Source organism: Denticeps clupeoides, chromosome 11 (assembly GCF_900700375.1).
Source record: "Denticeps clupeoides chromosome 11, fDenClu1.1, whole genome shotgun sequence".
Classification (NCBI taxonomy): Eukaryota; Metazoa; Chordata; class Actinopteri; order Clupeiformes; family Denticipitidae; genus Denticeps; species Denticeps clupeoides.
Genome location: NC_041717.1, coordinates 17,870,433 through 17,891,776, shown reverse-complemented (window position 1 = coordinate 17,891,776; position 21,344 = coordinate 17,870,433). Strand labels below are relative to the sequence as shown.

Genomic DNA, 21,344 nt, shown 5'->3' with positions numbered 1-21,344 from the left:
TTTCTTAGTGTTCAAAACATTAGAACCTTAAATCTCTCTTAAAGTTTAACCATTTAAGGTGTATTTGGGAGATCAGATTATTTTAGCCCAAAATCAAGTACTTAAGAATTTAATTGCTGTAACTGGAACAAAACTTTGCAAGCAGTTTTCCCAAAGGGGTGTATACTGATGGGGCTGTGGTGGCCTAGCGGTTAAGGAAGCTGCCCCGTAACCAGAAGGTTGCCGGATCGAATCCCAATCTGCCAAGGTGCCACTGAGGTGTCACTGAGCAAAAGCACCGTCCCCACACACTGCTCCCCGGGCGCCTGTCATGGCTGCCCACTGCTCACTCAGGGTGATGGGTTAAATGCATAATTTTTTTTTTATTTATACAGGTGCAAGACAACATTCTCTTGTATCGTGAGAGTCCAAAATTAAATCTTAATTGTGCCAATAAGCCTGCAATTCTGCATAGAGTCCCACACCCAGTCAGCTCATGCCATATGGTTTGAAGAGAGAAAATTCAACCTAAGTGCAAGAACATAGGTATCGCAAGGGCCACTGTATATGAAAAACAAAAAACTAAGCGGGGCAAAATAAGCGAGACTTCAAAATTGAAGACACAAATTTAAAAGAAAAGGTTCTGATGTTGTAAAGCCATTGTAAAAGAGATTAAACTCTCTGCACAAAGCAATGCTTTGCAATGCAATGTTACCTGGCAGAAAGAGGCATGGCAAAATAGGTGATGAATGAACAGTTTCTTATTTATTAACACCAGTAGATTTCTATTGCAATTACAAGTAAATATTGTATGTAAAAAAAGGTACCAATGGTACAGAAAAACCCAAAATAAAAGAAAGGAGGAATGGATAGAGAAAGATAGAGAACAGCCAGGAACCAAGCTATAGAGAGGTTGCCTGGTCCAGGAGAAACAGGGATAGGCAAAGGCCTGTTTTTTCCGCCCTGTTGCTCTCGTCGTCATTTGCCAGCCCTTGGCCTCTCCTGCTTGGGGGGTATCACAGCCCGACAAAGACACAAACGGGGGACTCCAAAACAAATGGCTGGCCTTTCACACCCCTTGCTCAGAGGGAGGCCGTTGGACAAAGATTTGGAGAACACAGAGGTGATGAACCTCTACACAAGACAAAAGTGCAGACTGTCATGGACTTGTGACTTACCCTTTTTACACCTTAAACATTTTGGAGATAAAAAGTCATGAAACAGTTCCATGCCAGACTAAGGAACGCCTAGGAAGGCGAGGACTTAGGAACCGCCCCTCAGACATGCAGTAGCCCCAAAAAACATTACGGCATCAATTTATTCTCAAGAGGATATATATGGGAAGACTGTCCTTAAGTGGTAGCGCTGAGTGGTTGCTTTTTCCATGTTTCACAGGTGACATCGGCATTATACAGCCATTCCTGCCGCTACGCTCCAAGACAATTAAAACCTTTCCGATTGGCTCCTCTCCTGCCCGGGTTGCCTCTGTTCCACAGTCTCATCCCAGGAAGTGACAAGTTTCATTTGAAAGGCAAGAACACAGTGGGTACAAGACACAAATTCAATCAACAGACTTCAGATTGGCCCTGTAGTGCAGCCTTGTTTGTGCTTCTTTTTTTTTTTTTTTTTGCTCGTCAGAAGCTTGGCCATTCTGATGAATCTGCACCTCCATTAACAGCCTCTCGCTCGTGACGAAGTCGGATGAATTCAGCAGGAAAGCACGACTTCTAATTAACGTTGCACTCATGGACTCTTACACACGGCCAAACGCATGGCGGAATTCGTCAGTCTGGGCTGACATGCCGGGACGTGGCGCAGCTTCGCTCCAGCTGCACGAGTCCTGCTGAATTATTGAAGGCTGGGAGCAGAGCCGGGACTGGAGGAATGTCGCCGCTTCCGCGCTGGCTAATTAAACAAACAGCGCTCTGCGCTGTTGTCACCAGCAACTTGCAGAAAGCCGCATTTCCCCAGTTCCTCCTGCAGTGGCTTTCCAGCACCAGAAAACAACAGGAAATGAATTCAAATGAGAGCGAGAGTAGCACAATTATGACCAAATGTGATAACTGCAATTATTCTAATTGTTGCTACGACTATGATTAATGTTGCAACTTTAGATGAAAGCAGACATGAAACATTTATTATACAAAACCCCTTAATATTTTAACTCGTTTAAGAGATTCCTGTTCATTGTCATGAAATCACAGCAGGACGCGTAGAGCAAAAAAAAAACTTTCTGTGATTAAAATATTGATTAATTACATAGTTACTGCATAGCCTGCAGTGAAATAAAGGTGATCATAAACTACACACATCTGTAGCTTGTAATACTTTTAATGGTTGGCATCTCTTTCTGAAATATTAAAATAACTGCACCAGCTACATTTGTGCACTAGAATTAAAAACATTTCATACATGATCAAAGACACTTCAGTGCCAAATCAAAATGATTTTCAGATGATCCGGCTTATTCTGGGAACAAAAACAGCACAAGGCTTCAAGTGCTGCTCACTTGATGGGTACATGCGGCTGTGTTTGCTTCCAGAAATGGATCATAATTCCTCCCAGACAGCCCCTCGGATCCCAGAGCCGGTTATTATAAGACGACCTTGGGATGCTGCATCCATTACAAGTGGCATTGTTCGAGTGATCTCGTAAAAGTGGCGGGGAGGTTACATCAAGGACTGCGGTGCATCAGCCAGACTGTCGGCTGGACGCGACTCGGGCTGGCATAAGAGGAGTCCAATTATGGAGTTCTGCAAGGGAGCCGGTCCACTTCAGACGGCGCCTTGTTGCCGAGCTTAATTAACTGCAGGCCACTGAGACAAGCCTCACATATTTATCACTGTACAGGAGATAATTAGCTGCAAAAACACAAGTCCCCCCGATGACAAACGAGCAGGAAGTGGAGTTTTCAGGCAGCTCACATGTAACCTCCACAGGGTGCTGAGAATTAATAAAGAGATCCTCGTCATCTGAATATAACTTTATTTAGACTAATGTAATAGGGAGACCCGCTGTCAGGGTTACTGAATAAAGGGGATGTTAAGCTAAATTGCAAAATATTGTGTGTTATTTTATAAAATGGGTCTGTAGAAACCGGCACTACAAGGAAGACAGCAGGGAATATTTCGCTTTGCTCCGCCCACCACTCACATGGATTTGAAAGTTTGTTTTGAACTACCGTTTGCGACATTAGTCCTCTTGTGTTTTAGTTTCGTCTTTTCATGTTGTGTCAAATGCACTTTAACATGGATATTCTGAAAAAAATTACAATATTCACAATGCTGTGTATTAGTATGGAATACTGTGTACACCTACCAGCCAATCAGAATCAAAATAAGAATTCTTATTTTCAGACACCCTTATCCAGAGCGACTTACAATCAGTAGTGACAGGGGCAGTCCCCCTGGAGTGTCTTTCTCAGGGACACAATGGTAGTAAGTGGGATTTGAACCTGGATTAATAGGCGAGTGTGTTACCCACTAGGCCACCACCACCCCTTATGGTGCTAATGAAATTCAATACAAAAAACTGCTGGTGTAATATGTTCCCTTACAACCATTTGGGCATAAATGACATTTTGCCAGCTTTATAAGAGAGCAAAATCAAAAAAAATTACAATAGTTTGATTTAACTTTGTGGTTTTTTTAAAACAAACAACATGGGTGATGGTTTTTAAATAAGCTTTTTACATTCTCCATTTTTCTATTTTGGCACCAAATGCTTCTGTGTGTTCAATGTTAAGTCATTTGGTTTTTGTTTAAAAAGATATTCATTGTTAAACATGTATTCATAACAGTATAAACAGTTGATCAAGAGCTCTCATTTGATATGTATATTTCAGTTTTGCCCAAAATGTCACTTATGCTCATATGTTTCTCAACCCTCAATATTATCTGTTTAAACTATATTGTACTGTACTATTTAAACTGATATGCAAGTTCTATATGAACTGTGTATGAACTTACTGTACATTCAATACATTTGCGGATTTTTAAAAGCTGTGAGAAGCACAGCCTGTTGCTGGTGCCTGTTGTTCAGGTCAGCAGATAAACTGCTTGTGAACTCACATATGGTGGTGGGGAAGGAAGAGCAGACCATCTGCTAAATGCCCAATATCCGTCCACACACTATGCTCAGGACAACCTGTTCAGAAACGCATTTAAAAGAGCTGCTTGTGTTCATGTAGGGTACTTTAGAAAAGTGCAACATTCATCCACGGAAGTGTTTTGAGTTTAGAATTCCATTTCCTAGGAGTAAGATTGAGCAGATCAGTTTTTTTATGTAAGTTTACCGCCTAAGTACAGTTTTCTACTAACAAGGCAAGTTACACAGGTAGAATGTAATTTTTAAAGTAATAATATTACTTTAATCAGTTTTATTGGCTCTGTATTATTTGACATTGATACGAGTTCCCCTAGCCTGTCTATGGTCCTGGCTAGAAATGGCGATATGTATAAAGAGTGCTTTGGTCATTCTGCTTGCTGTTCAGAGAGTGACAGCTCTGGTTGGATCTTGAATTTCTACCCTAATCCTGATTAGAGGAAAGGTTACGACGTCCTGTCTGCCGCAAACATTGTAGCTGGGGAATGGTGTTGATGACGTAATTTCTGCGAGTGCCTACTCACTTCTACAGGCCGCTCTCCTCCTCGTCCCATCTCTCTCATCCTGATTAGCAATTAAAGCTACAGACACTGAATCCACACGTCCTGGGGAAATCTCATTGTGGGAGTGGCTCAAAGTGGCTGTAATTCTGCACCAAGGTGAAATTTTGGAAAGAGACTTCAGATACAGTGTTAGGGGACCACTAATATAAAAGCAAAAAACTGTCAGGGGATCTTTAAGCTGTAGTCTTTATCCTCAAGTTTAGCCACAAGCACACAGTGAGCCAGACTGGCGAAGACATATTCACCAGTGGGTGGATAACACATTCGCCAATGAACCGGTAGACCCCGGTCAAATCACACTTACTACCATTGTGTCCCTGAACAAGACACTTAACCCTGTAAAACTGTCTCTCTCTACACACAAAAGCGCTGTATTCATCAAAGTTTCTAATTTATTAACCCCAGTAGATTATTATTGAAGTTACATGTAAATCTTGTATGTAAAAAGGTATCAATGTTACAGAGAAAACCAAAATGAAAGACAGGAGGAAAATATAGAAAAATACAGAACAGCCTGAACCAAGCTTCAGAGACATCACCTGATCCAGGAGAAAAATGGGAGGAGAGAAAAGACTCGAGAACCTGAAAGGCCCGGTTCCGATGGAAAAAAGCTGAGAAAGAAAGTCCCTGCTACCACACGTGAACAGTCCTTTATACACCTGACCTACAGGAAGCTGTCTCAGACCAATCAGAACCTGATGTTTCTGACGCCACGCCTCCGGTGCCTGCGTCTGGGGAAGACAAAGTGAGCAGGCGATCCCGACGGCCGCCGCCTTGCACCTTTGGCTCGGGGGAGGGCTGCCAAATTCTGCAATGCCATCCGACAAAGACATGTAAAATGGTGGTGTTGAACCTCCATGCACAACAAAAGCCTAAAAATGGCATGGCCCTGCGACGTCCCATCTTACAGACGGCCGCTATGCAAAACAAAAGTGCAGAAACACCATGGCCCTGCGACGTCCCATCATACAACCCTGAGTGTCTCCGGAAGGGGGGACTGTCCCTGAATTTACTGATTGTAAGTCGCTCTGGATAAGGGTGTCTGATAAATGCCATAAATGTAAATTAATGGACCTGCCATGTTGCTATGGCCAAAATACCACTGAGACATGTTTTTTTCTAGGCAAAAAATGCAAAGTCATTTTGCTGCCATAAAATAGCTATACATCAAAAATGTGTTCATATAAAATAGGAACTCCTATGAAACTGTTGATTAATAATTAATATTACTTTACTTATTACTAAGGATCAAAAGTAATCAGTTATATTGCTTGTTATATAGAACCATTTTCTGTTGAGACCCTCACTTCAAGTAGGTTCTTAAAAAGAATCCACTTTATTGGAATAATTAACTTTGTGTAGAAGAAGTCAACAATCTAAATCTATAGCCACAAGCATTGAAGCTGATATGAAAAATTATGTCTATAAATTAAAATACTGTCAGTGCCAGCATTTCCACATTGCTACTGTACTGCTGCGTCAGATGCCTTAATAAATTCGACGTTGTATTTTTCACAGTTGAAAGCGCTCAGCTGCTGGTGCAAAGCTCTTTACATTTTTGATGCAATTTCTCATGAAATAATGACAGTAGTGAAAATAGTGCTTTGTGGGTAGGACTGTCATGATCTGACACTTTTTGATACATAAAAACAATTTGTGTTATGGTAATGGAAGTGATTGTTTTTGTCATTTGTCATTGTGAAGCACAGCAATCACACAACAAAATGTTCCCCTATCAATAGTTACAGGGACCAACTCAGGGTTAAGCTCAATGATAGTAAGCACACTGAAAAAAGTAAATTGTAGATGTTGGTTGTTTAATGCGTTTTTTTTCTCATTACTGTATTTAAACAAATATTAGTTTGCTCTTTTAAATTAAGCTGTCTAATTTATGCTTATGAATATTTTTTTTTACATTACCATAATTTTGCTGACTGTAGGTTTATTTGGTATATTCACATTACTGCCATAAAATATTAGGTGTGACAGATTACTTCAGTTAGTTTTTTTTAAAGTTTTTTAATATTTTATGGCCGTAATGTGAATATACAGGGAAATGAAGCACAGAGGCAGGACATACTGGGTAACATGATTTATTAAACAACACAAACCAAACAGGCACGAGGGCCAGAAACAGGGGAGAACATAAACTAGCTTGCGGCATGTGACGATTTCCAGAGCTGAAAACAACTCAACACTTAAGGCAGTCCACATAAAAATGTGGCTGCTCAGCAGGTCCTTATAATTTGGCTGCAGCAATTAACCACACCTGTCCATGGCTGGAGCCCTGCCGTCAAGCAGACTGGTGCCTGCTCTGTTTCCAGCTGCACCCAATTGTGACAGTGATCTTCTGGTTCATAAGCAAGTTTCTAACTCACTATGTTACTACCACGGTTCAGGATTTAAACCCCAACCCTTCAGTCACAAGGCAGCTTCCTTACCCGCTAGGCCACGACTGCTCTATTATCCACTAGTACCTGTATTAGTTACTGTTATATTATTACCATTTTGGATATTGTAATTAATTTGGCTAACAGGGTAACTGGTGAAAAGTAATAAATATCATAGTAATCCAATTACTGTCTCAAAGCTGTAAACTTTTTCATTTACATTTACAGCATTTATCAGATGCCCTTATCCAGAGTGACTTACAGTCAGTAGTTACAGGTACAGTCCCCCCCTGGAGCAACTTACGGTAAAGTGTCTTGCTCAAGGACACAAAGGTAGTAAGTGGGATTTGAACCTGAGTCTTCTGGTTCATCAGCGAGTGTTATGTTTTACCCACTAGGCTACTACCACCCTATACTTTTTCCAACCGATTTCCATCTCTCATAAAGGCCTGGGCATGACCTGGCCTAAACACAAAGTGCTTTATACTGTTCCCTTGAGCATGGATAACACCGATGGCAGTGGCATAAAGGCTCTGACTCATCTTTGGTCTCTGACACAAAGACAGCTGGTCGCCCGCACAAGGATGCATTACTGAGCGATCAGTCACCATCGGTGGCAGCACATCAGAGCCTTAACGTGACACTTCACCCTGTAGCTGCAGAAAGCGGCTCATTTCTGGCCTCATGTCTGTGCTGCATAGCTTTTGCTGTTAAAAATGCATAATTGACTAATCAGCTTATGCCAGCTGGATTGCCTGGCAGCCTAATTCTGACTGCTTACATGCCCATTCCTGAAGAATTAAAAAAATATTTGGGCTCAACCACGTCTCCTCTCATTTCCTACTGAGCAGGTATGGAAGGAACCACTTTTCGCATGTTAACTTCTTTAGACTCATTTAAATGTGAAAATAAAAGGATGACATGAGCCTGCACAGTCCAATGTACACGGTCTGGAGGGTCTGGCCAGACAGGTCAGCAACACCATACAGAAGAGTTAAAACTCAGTTCTTATGTACTTCAGCATCTAGCCCGGCACTTGTACTGAAATCTCAGTCGATTTCTCAAGGTCCCCTGACATGAAGATTTCACTTTGTGAGATTATTTAACATTAATACGAGTTCCCCCAGACTCTCTATGGTCCAATGGTATGTATAAAGAGTGATTTGGTCAGCTCAGACGATCGGATCTGGAATCTGTTCCCTTATGTCCTCATAGGAGAAAAGATTACATGACATCTTGTCTGTGCCAAATATTGTCCTTGGTGAATGGTGTTTATGATGTAATGTCCGCGAAAGCCACTTCTATAGGCTTCTGTTCTCCACCAGAGTTTTTTGTTTGTCTAATGTAGCCCTGATGTCCTGATTGTATGTATCTGGTGTTAAGTGCATACATGTATCCTCATTGTGTCTAGTCCTCGTCAGGTCATTGTATTTTTACCTTATGTGTAGATATTCTGTGTGTCATTGGGTCAGGTAATTCCATGTTTTTGTTAGTCGTGTCAATGCATCCTTTTTCCTGCTCTGTCCTGTGACAAAAATGTGTGCAAAACCGGTTGTTGTGTTGACATAAGAAACATAAGAAACCACTGTTGAGTGGTTGACATAAGAAACATAATAAAACCATGTTGAGTGTTTTCAAAGCCTAAGATCTGCTTTTCAGCTACAGTTTACCTTGCTCAGTGGCACCTCGTACCTGCGACCTTCCAATCACAACACCTCTTTGGTGCTTATGAATGGTTTGTACCTATGTTCTCGTGTACAAACTTGCACGGAAGTTTACATGTTACTGACAACTGGCTTCAGAGGCTGTATCCACTGTATCCACTGGAGGCAGCAACACAGAGCGGCATATGTGCAAACGTTCGAGGAAACGTTCTTAGAGTGACAGGAAAAAAAAGTCATGAACGAACAAGTGAGAGTCAATCCGTAACACACAGCAGAGGTAGGATGTAAGAAGCTGTTGGAAAAGCTTCACCAGGATAGCCGCTCCAGTGCACCAGCTTGGAAGACATTAGAGAGTAAGTGGCGTTGTCTGATGCTGACTTGAAATCAGCACAGAAAGATTTACATCAAGACTACACATTCACATAGGGCCAAGGATGTCAAGAAATCTGAGGGATCATTTTGGTTTAAAATATTTATGTACTGTACTATAACTGTTCAGAGCATGCAGTTTTTTTTTCATATGGTGAAATATGTTTTTCTCAAAACATCCACATTATTGGTTCTGTCAAAATGAATGGAACAAGTTTCATTACGGCACACTGGACATGTTTTATGCTTCTAGCCAAAAAAAAAACAATTATATAGCTTATTCATCGTAAAAGTAGATGAATAGGCTATAGCACAATACACACCGTCAATATCTCCTTATGGATAAGCCCGTCCTCCCAGAGTGACCCTCTGAATCATCTACAACCTCCTACAGCTGAAGACACTGCCTTTTATAAAGCATGGCCTGCCAAAACTTACATAACAAAAATATGCATACAGTCTAGAACATTCTAGAACACTGTGTCTAGATGAATTGAGTGCACTGCCACTCCACGATAAGAGATTTTTTGGTTTAAAATTGTCTCAGCCCAGTTGGACCGGGAGATACGACATGTCCGTGGGATGCATTACCCCATTGAGTTTTATCACTGCATTGTATCCGGGGTACAGAGAGACTGTCCATTTAAAGTGCCAAGAGGGACACTGTCTACCTGAGGACCGAAGACTTGAGGTCAGACACACAAAAGTATAATTTAAATCGACAAACAGGAAGTTGGGAAAATGGGAAATTGGGAATTCTGAAGCATTTTTTCAACTGAAATACATCAGATGTCTTAGGGGGTGGGTGGGAATGAACTGAACTGGACACTGTGCCTTCAGTCGAGAGGATTTTCTGCTGCTGCAGCAGCACTGCACTTGTCCTGATTAATTAGAATACTTAATTTGTCATTAAGCGTGATTAATTCCATTAATCTGTAGAGACTGGAGTCATTCTGTAATGTCACTGCTAATCGATTATTCACCATGGCAAGCAAACTGAAGAAGATATTTAATGTTTTTTCTATGACGCACTCACTCACTCACTCACTCACTCACACACAAACCTACACAAATGGTAGTTTCTCGATCATAATAAATCTGTACTCTGTACCATACACATAATAATAAATGTGTCATAAATTTCACAAAAGTGCAAATTAACACTACACAAATACGCTTGAATTATATCTGACTATTATTCAAATATATTATGTAATATTACACTATTTTGACCTGTGATCTTTAATTGTTTTTTTTTTTTATTAAAGTGGTTAAGGAAGAGGCCACGTAATCAGAAGGTTGCTAGTTCAAATCCCGAGCTGCCAAGGTGCCACTGAGCTGCAACTCAGGTCCCCACACACTGTTCCCCGGGCGCCTGTCATGGCTGCTCACTTCTTACTAAGGGTGATGGTTAAAAGCAGAGGACACATTTTGTTGTGTGAACCATGTGCTGTGCTGCAGCGTATCACAAACTTTTTCACTTTCAGTAGGTATGCTTCTCAGCTGAAAAAAATTTAAAATGTCTAGTTTGCAACGGCTGTGGTGAAAGATATCTTTAGAAAGGTCCGTGATCGACTCTTCTCTGGTGCAACATATAAACCAATAAGCAGTGAATGTTTGCAGACAATATATCTTGTGTAGAATCCAGCACGCCCTTATTAAACGTCCTGGAAAATGAAAAGAAAGCTGGTGCGCCTCGCTCGCCGTGCCATACATCGCACCGATTGATTTTACCCAAGGCCTCGGCATCCCCTCGTTCCCAGCATGCATTAGTGTTCTACGCCTTTTTCTCCATCTGCAGTGATCAATTTTGCCAAGATGCAAGGCCTGGAGGTGGAGAGCCTAAGTGCCTGTCTTGTCTCTGGCGCTGAGAGCCGGCAGTTTGGCTAAAGACCTTTAGCTGTGATAAAAACATATTTCACCCCAGGACCGGCGGATCTAATTATGTGCAGACAGCGGTGGGCGCTGCGCCGCAAACGCATCATCATACGGATGTCCAATCGCATCAGGCACAATACACAGCCTGCTGATTTTTCTCTTACTCTATATAGAACGGAAGTACTTTTATTCAATGTCATGATCTGTTTGTAATTAAAAATACATAACCAAAGGGACTGAACCCCATCAGGTGGGACACTTCTGCAGCCCTTAGGGGTGTCTCCCACTCTATGCCTACCAATGAATGGCCTTTACACCCTGCGGATGTGGCACGTGAGGGATGGTTGGAGCCGAACGCTTAGTTTTGACAAATCAGTTACCATAATGAAAAGAGAGCTGATGGTGAAACAACACTGGGTAGGCCGCGTCCCGGCTAAAATAAAGGATGGGATAGATGGCATCTCAAGCAAAATAAAATAAAGAGATGGAGAGACAGATGGCATCACAAAAAAAAAGGACAGAAACGGAGGGGCAGAAAGCATCTCAACAAAAAACAGACAGAAAGGACAGGAGTTGGGGTATAGACAGCATTTCAACAGAAATACAGGAGAGACAGAAATAAAGAACAGATGAGGAGGGCTGAACTTCATCTGAGTGAAAGTATGGAGGTATATGTGGAGGCTTGTACCTGTAACCACTGAGACTGGTCACTGTGCCCAGATGTCCAGGCATTCACTTTCCCCTGCTTGTCCAGCCTGGCTTTGCTGGGCTCCCAGGTGAACATGTCCATGTTGAGTGTCCTGAAGATGCTGGACGCTGTGATCTGATAGTCCTGGATGTGACCGGCCTTCATGCCCAGCGGCTCAGAGCAGCCTGAGGACAAGCAATAGAATCACAAAAAATAGAATCACTACCATAAAGTACCATCTTAAAACAGTTCATGGTCATGTAGGATGTACCAGTCCCCATCATGCTTTGTCCGAAATGAAAGAAAATGTAATGATGGAAAATACACTGGCATATTTTACATTTACATTACATTTAGAGCATTTATCAGACGCCCTTATCCAGAGCGACTTACAATCAGTAGTGACAAGGACAGTCCCCCTGGAGACACTCAAGTCTTGGTCTTGCTCAGGGACACAATGGTAGTAAGTGGGATTTGAAGTGAAGTTCACTTTTTCTTTTTTGACTTGCATTCATATAGGTGGGCATGGCTCTGAAGGTCATCATTCGTCCTGGCCTCATTAGTCTGAGAAGGTCCAGGCAATCCTCATTTACACAAATGACACACCCTGTGCAGAGAGCCCAGCGCCTCGACCACTCAAGTAAGGTACTGACAGCGGCTGGGTGACACCTAAAGCCTTGTTAAGTCCAGATGAAATGCACTGTGGTCGGCACATGAGTGAGTTAATTAGTCATTAAGCTCTTCGCAGGGCCGGCCCGTGGCACAGGCAATATAGGCAAATGCTGAGGGCGCCTTCCATCCAGGGGGCGCCACAATCGGAGGATGAAAAAAAAAGGTGTTTCTTAAAACCAGTTGGTATTAATGTGTCTTAATATATATTTACCCGCGTAAAGCCCATTAAGTAGTAGTGATAATAATAATAATGATAGGTAACTTTCCTATCGGGCCATTCTGTCACTTCGAATTCGAATTGCAAGTTGAATGCATCTACTGAGTTGTTCACATTCGTCTGCAAGTTCTGTCTGTCTGTCTGCCCATGCATTAGAATCCAATTAGTACATTTATATATCTGAACCGACTCACAATTTCACAATATATATATATATATATATATATATATATATATATATATATATATATATATATATATATATATATTTCCTATACCACTCAAAAGTTTCAACCTGCTTCACGCTTAAAGTAAAAAAAAAAGTTTTTCTTTTTAGTTTAGAAGCCAAATCACATGCTTATGGTTTAAATAAACCTACATGTTGCTCCAACAGCTAATCTTCAGAACATTTTTGCACACTATTTCTCATAACCAACTTCATGAGATGATCATTAGCACGAGTGAAGGGAACAAACAGGCAGGAACACTTTCAGAACTTAAACCTGACGTAAGATGGCAGTGCAAAGCCAAACATGCAAAATGTTGCCATCACAGCAAAACATCACTGAACAGTTTGCTTTGTTTGTTGACTCTATATCCGCATGTGCTTTATTTTATAGTTTTGAGTCTTTATCGTTGTTTTTAAGAGGGTTTGCACTGGTAGTCTACATGCAAACCAAAAAAATCAACACTTCAAGTTGGAAAAAAAAAATCACTGTTGGAAAAATTGCCTCCACAGCCATTAACTGCTCACTGGCATAACAAGTACATATTCCAAATGCAATTTGCATTCGCATGTATCCTCCAGCTAAGACCTTGGTCTTGTGTGCTGCATGTGAATTCTGACAATTAAAATGAGTTCGCCCCAGTTTCAGCCCAGAAAGGGGGAAAAAAAAGCATCAACACACACTTTGGAACCCCTGGAATTGTTGCTTGCTGGGACATTGGTTAGCTGGACCAATGTTAAAATTGGATGAACCTGGATGAAGGTGACGTACCTGTCAGCTCGCAGCCCAGCAGCTCCATCCGGAGGGTGCAGTGCCTCCTGCACACCTGCGGGTAGATGCGGACGTACTGAGCCTCGATGGGCGGCGTGAAGGAGTTGGCTGAGGGGGTGTTGTTGTCCACATTCCCACGGAAAATCTGGGGGCACAAACGCACAGAAGCGAGCGGAGCCAGTCAGTCAAGGCGCCTTAAGAATTCATGAAACGAAGAATCAAAGGACACATGAGGCTCCTGTGAAGTCCAGTGGCTCCGCGTCGCTTGAAAGCAGCAGTGGCGAATCAAAGGGGCTTTTCATGCAAAAAATCTGAACAGGGAATTGGCTCGTGCTTGACTCCAGACCCGTCTCGTGTCTCCGCTGCGGAGCGGTGACGTTTCAGTTTCACGTCGTCTGTACTGGCAGCGTTAAACAGACGCGAACGGGGAGGCGAGCACAGAGGAACAAAACGAAAATCATCTCATGATAACAGAGACGGGAGCGTCAGATCAGCGGGGAAGTCATTTAGGCATCACATCAAGCTGCCAAGGAACCGGGCGGGGGTGGGAGAGGGTACCCATCAAAACCCAGAGATAACGTGATGAAGCACTTTGGAGCCACCGAGGATGGAACGTGCCTCGTTTACCTCCAAAATTACCAAAAAATGTCCAATCTCAGGAGTCGTAAATGGGGAGTGAGGAGCAGCTAATTAAAAAAGGCCATCTCACCATGTCCTCGTCTCTGCCCTTAACTTTGTACGTCCTCCAGGTCTTGCCGTCGTCACTGGAGGCCACTTTGTACGACTTGACGTACTCTGGGCTGCCGATGCGCTTGGCGCCCTGCGTTATCAGTCCCGTGACCCGCATCCTCCTCTGCAGGTTAATCTGGGGGGAAAGAAACAAAGCAACGTGAAAAGGACAGACAGAGGAGAGAGCAGCGTGTGGCAGTCTATGTGTGTGTGTGTGTGTGTGTGTTGCGTTATTCCACCTCCTCCACGCCGCACTGAGACTGCAGGTAATGGACCTTTCATATCTGACCCTACCGCCTCAGCCAGCACAGACTCTCCATCTTAACCCACCTCAGGAACACAGACAGCCCAAAGCTGCCGCCTCCCCACCCCCAGTTCTTCCTTCAAACTCCAGCTGACCCGGTCAACAACAAAAAAAAAAAATCTGAGATGCTTGTAAATGCCTGTGCACCATATCGGTTGTTATTTTGAGTCTGTGGGTGATGTTTCAGACATAGCGCATGGGGAGTGTTCGTATATGTAGTGGGCATGGTAGAAAATGAGAGTACTGAACACGCAATAGCAATGCAATGATGAGTATTTTTCAAATTAGTTGAAAATCAATAAGATCTAATCTAATCCAGTTACATCTGGGCAATTGACCACACAGCACTGAAGAGATGTCCCCATCGCTTGTTTTTGATCACACTCATGATCCCTAGTGCTAGCTAGTTGTTACTAGGATCTTACTACTACGCCATACAACACCCAGAAACAAGGAGACACGCGGTCTGTAGACAGAACGTCAGGCTGTAAATCATTTTTTATGGGTTCATCTCACAGTAGACATTATGTAAACGTAATTGAAATCCAACTTAGAAGTGTTGGGTAGGTAGGTAGGTAGTTTGTACCACCGCGCGGTTTTCTATCTGTATTCTTCTGTAAATCCTTAAGACATTCTTAATGTAACATTAGCGAAAAAGCTTCTCGCTCTTTATATGCTCTTTAAATTGATCCAAGTGTGTGATGACATCTCACTTGGATTCCAAGCCACACGCCACCTATGAAGTTGTGACAAATTAAATTGCGGATACTACATGCCGCTCATCAGAAATGAACGTGGCGATGAAGAAATAGCCGGTTCCGGAGTCGGCAATAATGAGGGCAATCTGGATTCTTTGTTTCCTTTTATGAATCAAATTCGCACACAACCTGGCTGCTAAGACGGGGCTGAAATCGCCATCACAGCAACACTTAACTCTCGAGTGTCTCTCGACACAACGCCCCGCCCCTCCTCCTCACTGGGCGCAGAGCTGCTCTGCACTAATTAAACCTCTGCGGTGAAAAGGCAATTGGCGTGAGCAATTGGCGTGACGCTTCATGTTGCTAATGACCGCGGACGCCAGAGTCTCCGTGCTTAATAGAGATGCATTTTCACCATAGCATGTGGGTTCCTCTGTGTGACCAGGCTGACGCCTTAATTCCCCTGGTCACACACTACAATGACCCTGATCTCAGATCAGCATTCATGCCTTCATAAATACTCAGAGTACGTAAACTGACCCGAGAACAGTGTGTTACCATGCACTCTTGAGAGACACTGGCTTCTTTTGGCGAACAGGAGAACAACTAAAATAATATTATAATATTATTAGTCTGCAACAGCTCTACAAATGAATGCTTAATCAGAAAAAAAGTCAATGGGCTTTTTATATGGACCATGTGATCATTTTACTGAGTTATATGTTTTCTTTGCTACTCCCTTTACACACATACATATTGTAAGAATGGACATCACGGGAGCCTGCTTTTGCCTTGCATAGCAGCTGTCTGCAGGGGGAGGTGTGACATTCCTGTGTCGACGGTTGTGGGTGAAGATTTGGCACCTCTGTTTTACATGCCTTTTGTCTGACGGCAACGTGTGAAGTGTCAGCCGTCAGGACCGCCCACCCTCTTTGTCTTCCCCAAATGGGAGGCACCGGGGGCGTGACATCAGAAACAACATGTTCTAATTGGTCAGTGACAACTTCCTGTAGGCCAGTGACAACTTCCTGTAGGCCAGTGACAACTTCCTGTAGGCCAGGGGTATAAAGGTCTGCTCACATGTGGAAAAGGGACTGAGCTTCCTTGCTCAGGGGATTTCCATCGGAAGCCGGAAGGCTTCTGAGTCTTTCTCTCTCCCTCTCTCTCTCTCTCTCTCTCTCTCTCTCCCCCTTTACTCTTTCTTCTCATTTTTATTTTCTCTGTAACCTTGGTACCTTTTTACATTCAATATTCACATGTAACTACAATAATCATTTACCGGTGTTAATAAATTAGAAACTGTTCATTTTTAACCTCTATTGTGCCATGCCTCTTTCTACCAGGTAACATCAAAATGGAGTGGTTGAATACAGTGCTTTGTGTGGAGGGAGAAGGAGTTTTTCTACACACTCTATTCTCTTCTCCCACACCACATGGTCTTTTTTACAATATGAATGTGTGTGTGCTGTATAACTGTATATCAGGGCAGATATCAAGGTTATTTATTTAGATGCTCGCTGTTGTGTTGTGAATGTATGTGCAGACTGTGAAAACAGATTTCCTCCTCTGGGGAACAATGAAGATAAATCTGGAAAAATATTTCACATTTTGCCTTCCACATATTTGACCAGTGGCATTTGGACCTTGTATTCACATGAATCACATTTATCTTATTATTATTATTATTTTTTGTATTGAATTTTAGTTATCATTACCTCTGGGGTGTGCAGACTGAGCTCAGCTTTAAGGGGTTATTTTATGTTTTAATTCGTCAACACTTGACAACGAGAGTTATTGAAAGCAATCAGGGGACTTAAGTAATGAGTTGATCCTCTCTCTGCGCCTATCTGGCAAATCAGCAGGCACCGTGAAAGCACGACTGCCGATGCCGCAGCTCTTCAGGAGAGGAAATTAAGAGCTTGCCTGTCTGAGCACTCTCCAGCGATGCTGCTTCAGTCAAAACTATCAAGTGACATTATATCAATTGACACCCCCCCCCATCAAACAGCGCTGCTGTCCGTCTTGCGGCATATTTCCCATGAGAGTTCCCAAGCTACTGTGTGTGCATGTGATGATTTTTCCTACATTCCTCCCTCTCTAGGTCTCTCTTTAGTTCTAGAACACACACACAGTTGTTCGGGGTGCAGCAATTCATAGCTCAATACGGCAAGGCTGCTATTAGCATCACAAATAAGTCTTGGCACATGGGTCACATCGACTTTAAACATCTGGGGACAGTCTTTCACTGTCAAGACTGCCCTTGGATGTGGATATGTGCATGGACTGTGCGTATATATGAGAATTAATATATCCTATAAATTAAGTTGAAAGCTGAAAATAAAAAAAATTGGATCAAAGTATCTAAAAAGCTTTAGCCCTAAAAGCACATTCCTGATCTGTATTGGTCCAGAGAAGGAAAATGCATCACAGTTTGTTGCATATGGGGCTGTGTAGCAGCATCAGTCAGGGAGTCCATGGTGTCTTGAATGGGACCACGGATCAATGATGCATGTTACAAGGATGCGTGTCACAAGGATGGCAGTGTTCAGTTGAGATACCTGCTGGTCCTGTGGACCATGTACACCCGCGTCATGGAAATAAAGGCGGGACCCTCATTCAGAAGGATAATAATGCCCTGCCATGTTGCAAAAATGGTACAAGAATTGTTTGAGGGATGCAACAATGCACTTGAGGTGTTGACTCCAAAGATCTGTCCAGATCTGTCTCATAACTCTCATAACTCACAGGACTTAAAGGATCTTATACTTGAAGCTTGTAGAAGCTACAAGATTATTTGCACTCGGCACACAATGCAATGTGTCCTCAGCATTTAGCCATTTGAAATCAGTGGGCAGCCATGAAATCCGCAGTTACCCCAGTATACTTTCAGTTTTTGTAGGTTCAGGGCTGTTTTGGAAGCAAAAGGGGGAACACCTCCATGTACATGAAGGCGGCCATGACGTCATGGTCGTCTGGTGTATGCACACACCTCCATCGAGTGATTATTTGCGCCACAGTGTCTCTGAGCTGTGGGCAGCAGTGACTCCAGAGAGGAGACAGGAGAAATAAACGAGTGGAGGGGAGGACGGAAAGATAACAGCTCTGTCTGCTGCGCTTCTCCGACAGCTGAGCTACTTGTTTGTGTCGCGACCATCTCAGTAACACTGGCATGAGTCACCGCCGTGCTTCCCGAGTGGGCACCCGTCTCCAACTTCGCCGTCGTTAAGAGTCGCGCCGACCTCCTGAGTCTTCCACGCCCCCTCGTCTTCCTCCCTGCTCGATGCACCGGCGCTCAGTTAACTTCGCACCAAACTTTTCCTGCAGCGTCGAGGCACCCTCACCATTTTTCCCCAACTTCATTTCACAATGTTTTTTTACATTTCAATGCAGATTACATCACTAATTCTCTTGCTTTCAGCTCATAATCTGCCAGGGCGATCAGCTGAAGTTCTTATCTGTGCTCGGCATCTGTTCTGTCCGTTTTAGGCAGCGAATTCAAAAGAAGCAGTTCTAACTCAGAGCATTCAGAAAAAAAGAAGGCTGGGAACACGCACTGCTATCTTGGGTCACGCTGCACCATGTTTTTAATGCATTTTTCAGAAATGAGCCTGCGCATGACGTAATATATTAAAATTGATTATACGCCGATAGCATCATGCCCCTTTAAAAGAAACCCAGAAACCCTGACGCTGTTCCTCCTAATCCTTTAGCATCTTATTTTAGCAAAGGAACATTTACATGCACATCATTTATGAGCTCAATAAAAACTTAAAAGATACCGGAATATTTCGGAAAGAAATCTCCATAAGCAATTAGAAATGGCAACGTGTCCACGATGAAGCGGAAGTAAATGTTAACACGCATGCTAACAGCCCGCCAGCTATTCAGACGAGAACAACATTCAGACAAAAAGCTCTAATTAACGTTTAGCTGCCTTCTGCTGGATGGGTGCACCAGTGTGGCGTCTATACATTCTCATTTCCTGCGGCTGGCCTCCTGCCTGGCCTCGCCGCGCCCGAGGCCATCTGTCCATTTTACCTGGATCCAGGGCCATCTGTCGTTCTCTGCCGCCGTCCAGGCATTCACCAGGCCCTTCTTGTTGAGGCGGGCAAAGTAGGGGTACCACTTCTGCAGGCCAAAGAGGGCGCGGTGCGTGGAGGATGCTGTGATTTGCTGGTTGGAGATGATGCCACCCTCCATGCCGAGAGGTCCAGAGCACTCTGAGAATACAGACACAAACACAGCACGTCCGTAAGTGTGCAGATGTATGTAGAAGGTTTCTGTACTTTTGAACACTTGTTCTATGTGCAATGTTGGACATCAGCAAAAAAAAAAGAAGAAAAATGTCAAATCAACAATCCAGTCACCCCAAAGCATATGTTAAAGTAAATGGAACCCTACTTGTTTCCTGTCGTGGAGTGGATTTGCTGCAGCATGCTCCAGAGCACAAATAAATACCGAACCGCAGGAGTGCAACGAATTTTAACAACATCACCCTGGCACCTGGTGCAACTTTGCCAAAAAGACAGAAAAAAAGTCTCCCATCTTCTGTTTGTGCCACACAAGAGCATCCCATCTGGGAATCTGGAGTGTTGCCAGAATCTCTAAAGACAAAAGGCTTTCTCATCATTAAAACACAGGAATTTAATTGAAGCGATGGGCTGATTCCATCGCAGACTCTCTGAGAAACTCAGAGAAGCTCATTAAAAAAAGTGAGATGTGACCAGATGAATAAAATATGGGCCTTAGTGTCCATGCTGGGACTGGCTCCAGTCTGGACTCAGATATGTGGGTGTAGTGGACAGAATTAAATTTGGTGCGGGACACATGTAGGATAACAGGACTAGCAGTTCTCCCATTCATTCGACCCACGTCCACCTCCAATGCTTTGGAACAGCAGGGTCTGAACCAATCTTAAGTCACACATTAACAAATAATGCAAATTAATTAAGAAATTCACCTATCTATTTTCTTACTTATCTCACCTTATAAAACAGGATGTGATAAGATGGATAAATGGGGTCTCAATATTTAATGGTTCGGTGAGATTTTGTTGATGTGCCAATTTATTCAACGCATAATGCAAACTGAACGGCTGTCTGAGAAAGCAGCTTTTTTGGCTTTGTTTCTTTTCCCAATGCTGTTTTCCTATTGAATGAGAGATAATATTTCCTATATTTATTAATATTTCCTTTTCGGGAGCTACTGAATACTTTACTAGATGGACCCAACTTTACTTCAAAACCATTAAAACATATCTCAGGTTTGTTTGCCTCCAGCCTATGTGCTAAATTGTGCCTTATCCCACCATTACTGCTCTGGAGAAACAGGGAAGAGGCCGGATGGCTGGGATTAGACGAATGAGATCTTCCTCTACAGCTGGACCCCACAGCAACCCGGAGCTCAGCAACGTAATGAGCGTTCTGCTCACTGGACCATGTTCGTGGAAAAAAGAATTTTCCTTCGGTCCTAAATTCAACAGCTGTAAAAAAAAAAAATTGCGCTTACATCAAATGCTACTGTTACTGTAGCAATGCTAAAAAAGATGCTATGGTGACAAGTTCATAACTTAAGTGCTACAGTGGTGAGGTGACCTCAAAAATACTAAGCGCCAAGCTATTACATAAATGCTAGGCTCTGACAAGGCTTTGACAAATGTTAGTGTGGCCAAGGTTCGACCGCAAGGCTACAACAGTGAGGTAATGACAGAAATGTTGCAGCAGAGAGGCTATTAAGCCGCGACACTACAGAGACACTACGTGTGACAACATGCCGCAGCAGAAAGGAAATCAAATAAAAAAAGGTATCACAGCAGTTAGGTCACGACAGTGATGCCACAGCTAAGGGGCTACAAAAAGATGTTAGAGCCAAAAGAAATGTTACAGCATTAGATTAAAAAGTTATGAAAGAGCAAAGGTTATGACTGAAACAAGGCTACCAAATAAATGCTAGGCTGCAAACTATGACATAGAAATTCTAAAGAACTGATAAAGAAGCAGCAAATGGAGAAATTAAAACATACTACAGCTACGAGGCTACCACAGCAATTCACAGAAATGCTACGATGGCAAATTTGCAAAGAGAACTTACA

General features: G+C 42.9%; 1 protein-coding gene across 6 annotated transcripts in view; it reads right to left on the bottom strand.

Annotated features, from left to right (window-relative positions):
- The window catches only part of edil3a (EGF-like repeats and discoidin I-like domains 3a), a 90,343-nt gene that overhangs the window by 19,784 nt on the left and 49,215 nt on the right, over positions 1 to 21,344 (bottom strand). For all 6 annotated transcript variants that reach the window (XM_028996845.1, XM_028996846.1, XM_028996847.1 and 3 more), the window contains 4 exons: positions 19,292 to 19,473; positions 14,232 to 14,387; positions 13,523 to 13,667; positions 11,636 to 11,820 (listed from right to left, as the gene is read on the bottom strand). In XM_028996845.1, coding sequence (XP_028852678.1) covers positions 11,636 to 11,820; positions 13,523 to 13,667; positions 14,232 to 14,387; positions 19,292 to 19,473 — 668 coding nt within the window. The remainder of the gene's footprint in view (positions 1 to 11,635; positions 11,821 to 13,522; positions 13,668 to 14,231; positions 14,388 to 19,291; positions 19,474 to 21,344) is intronic.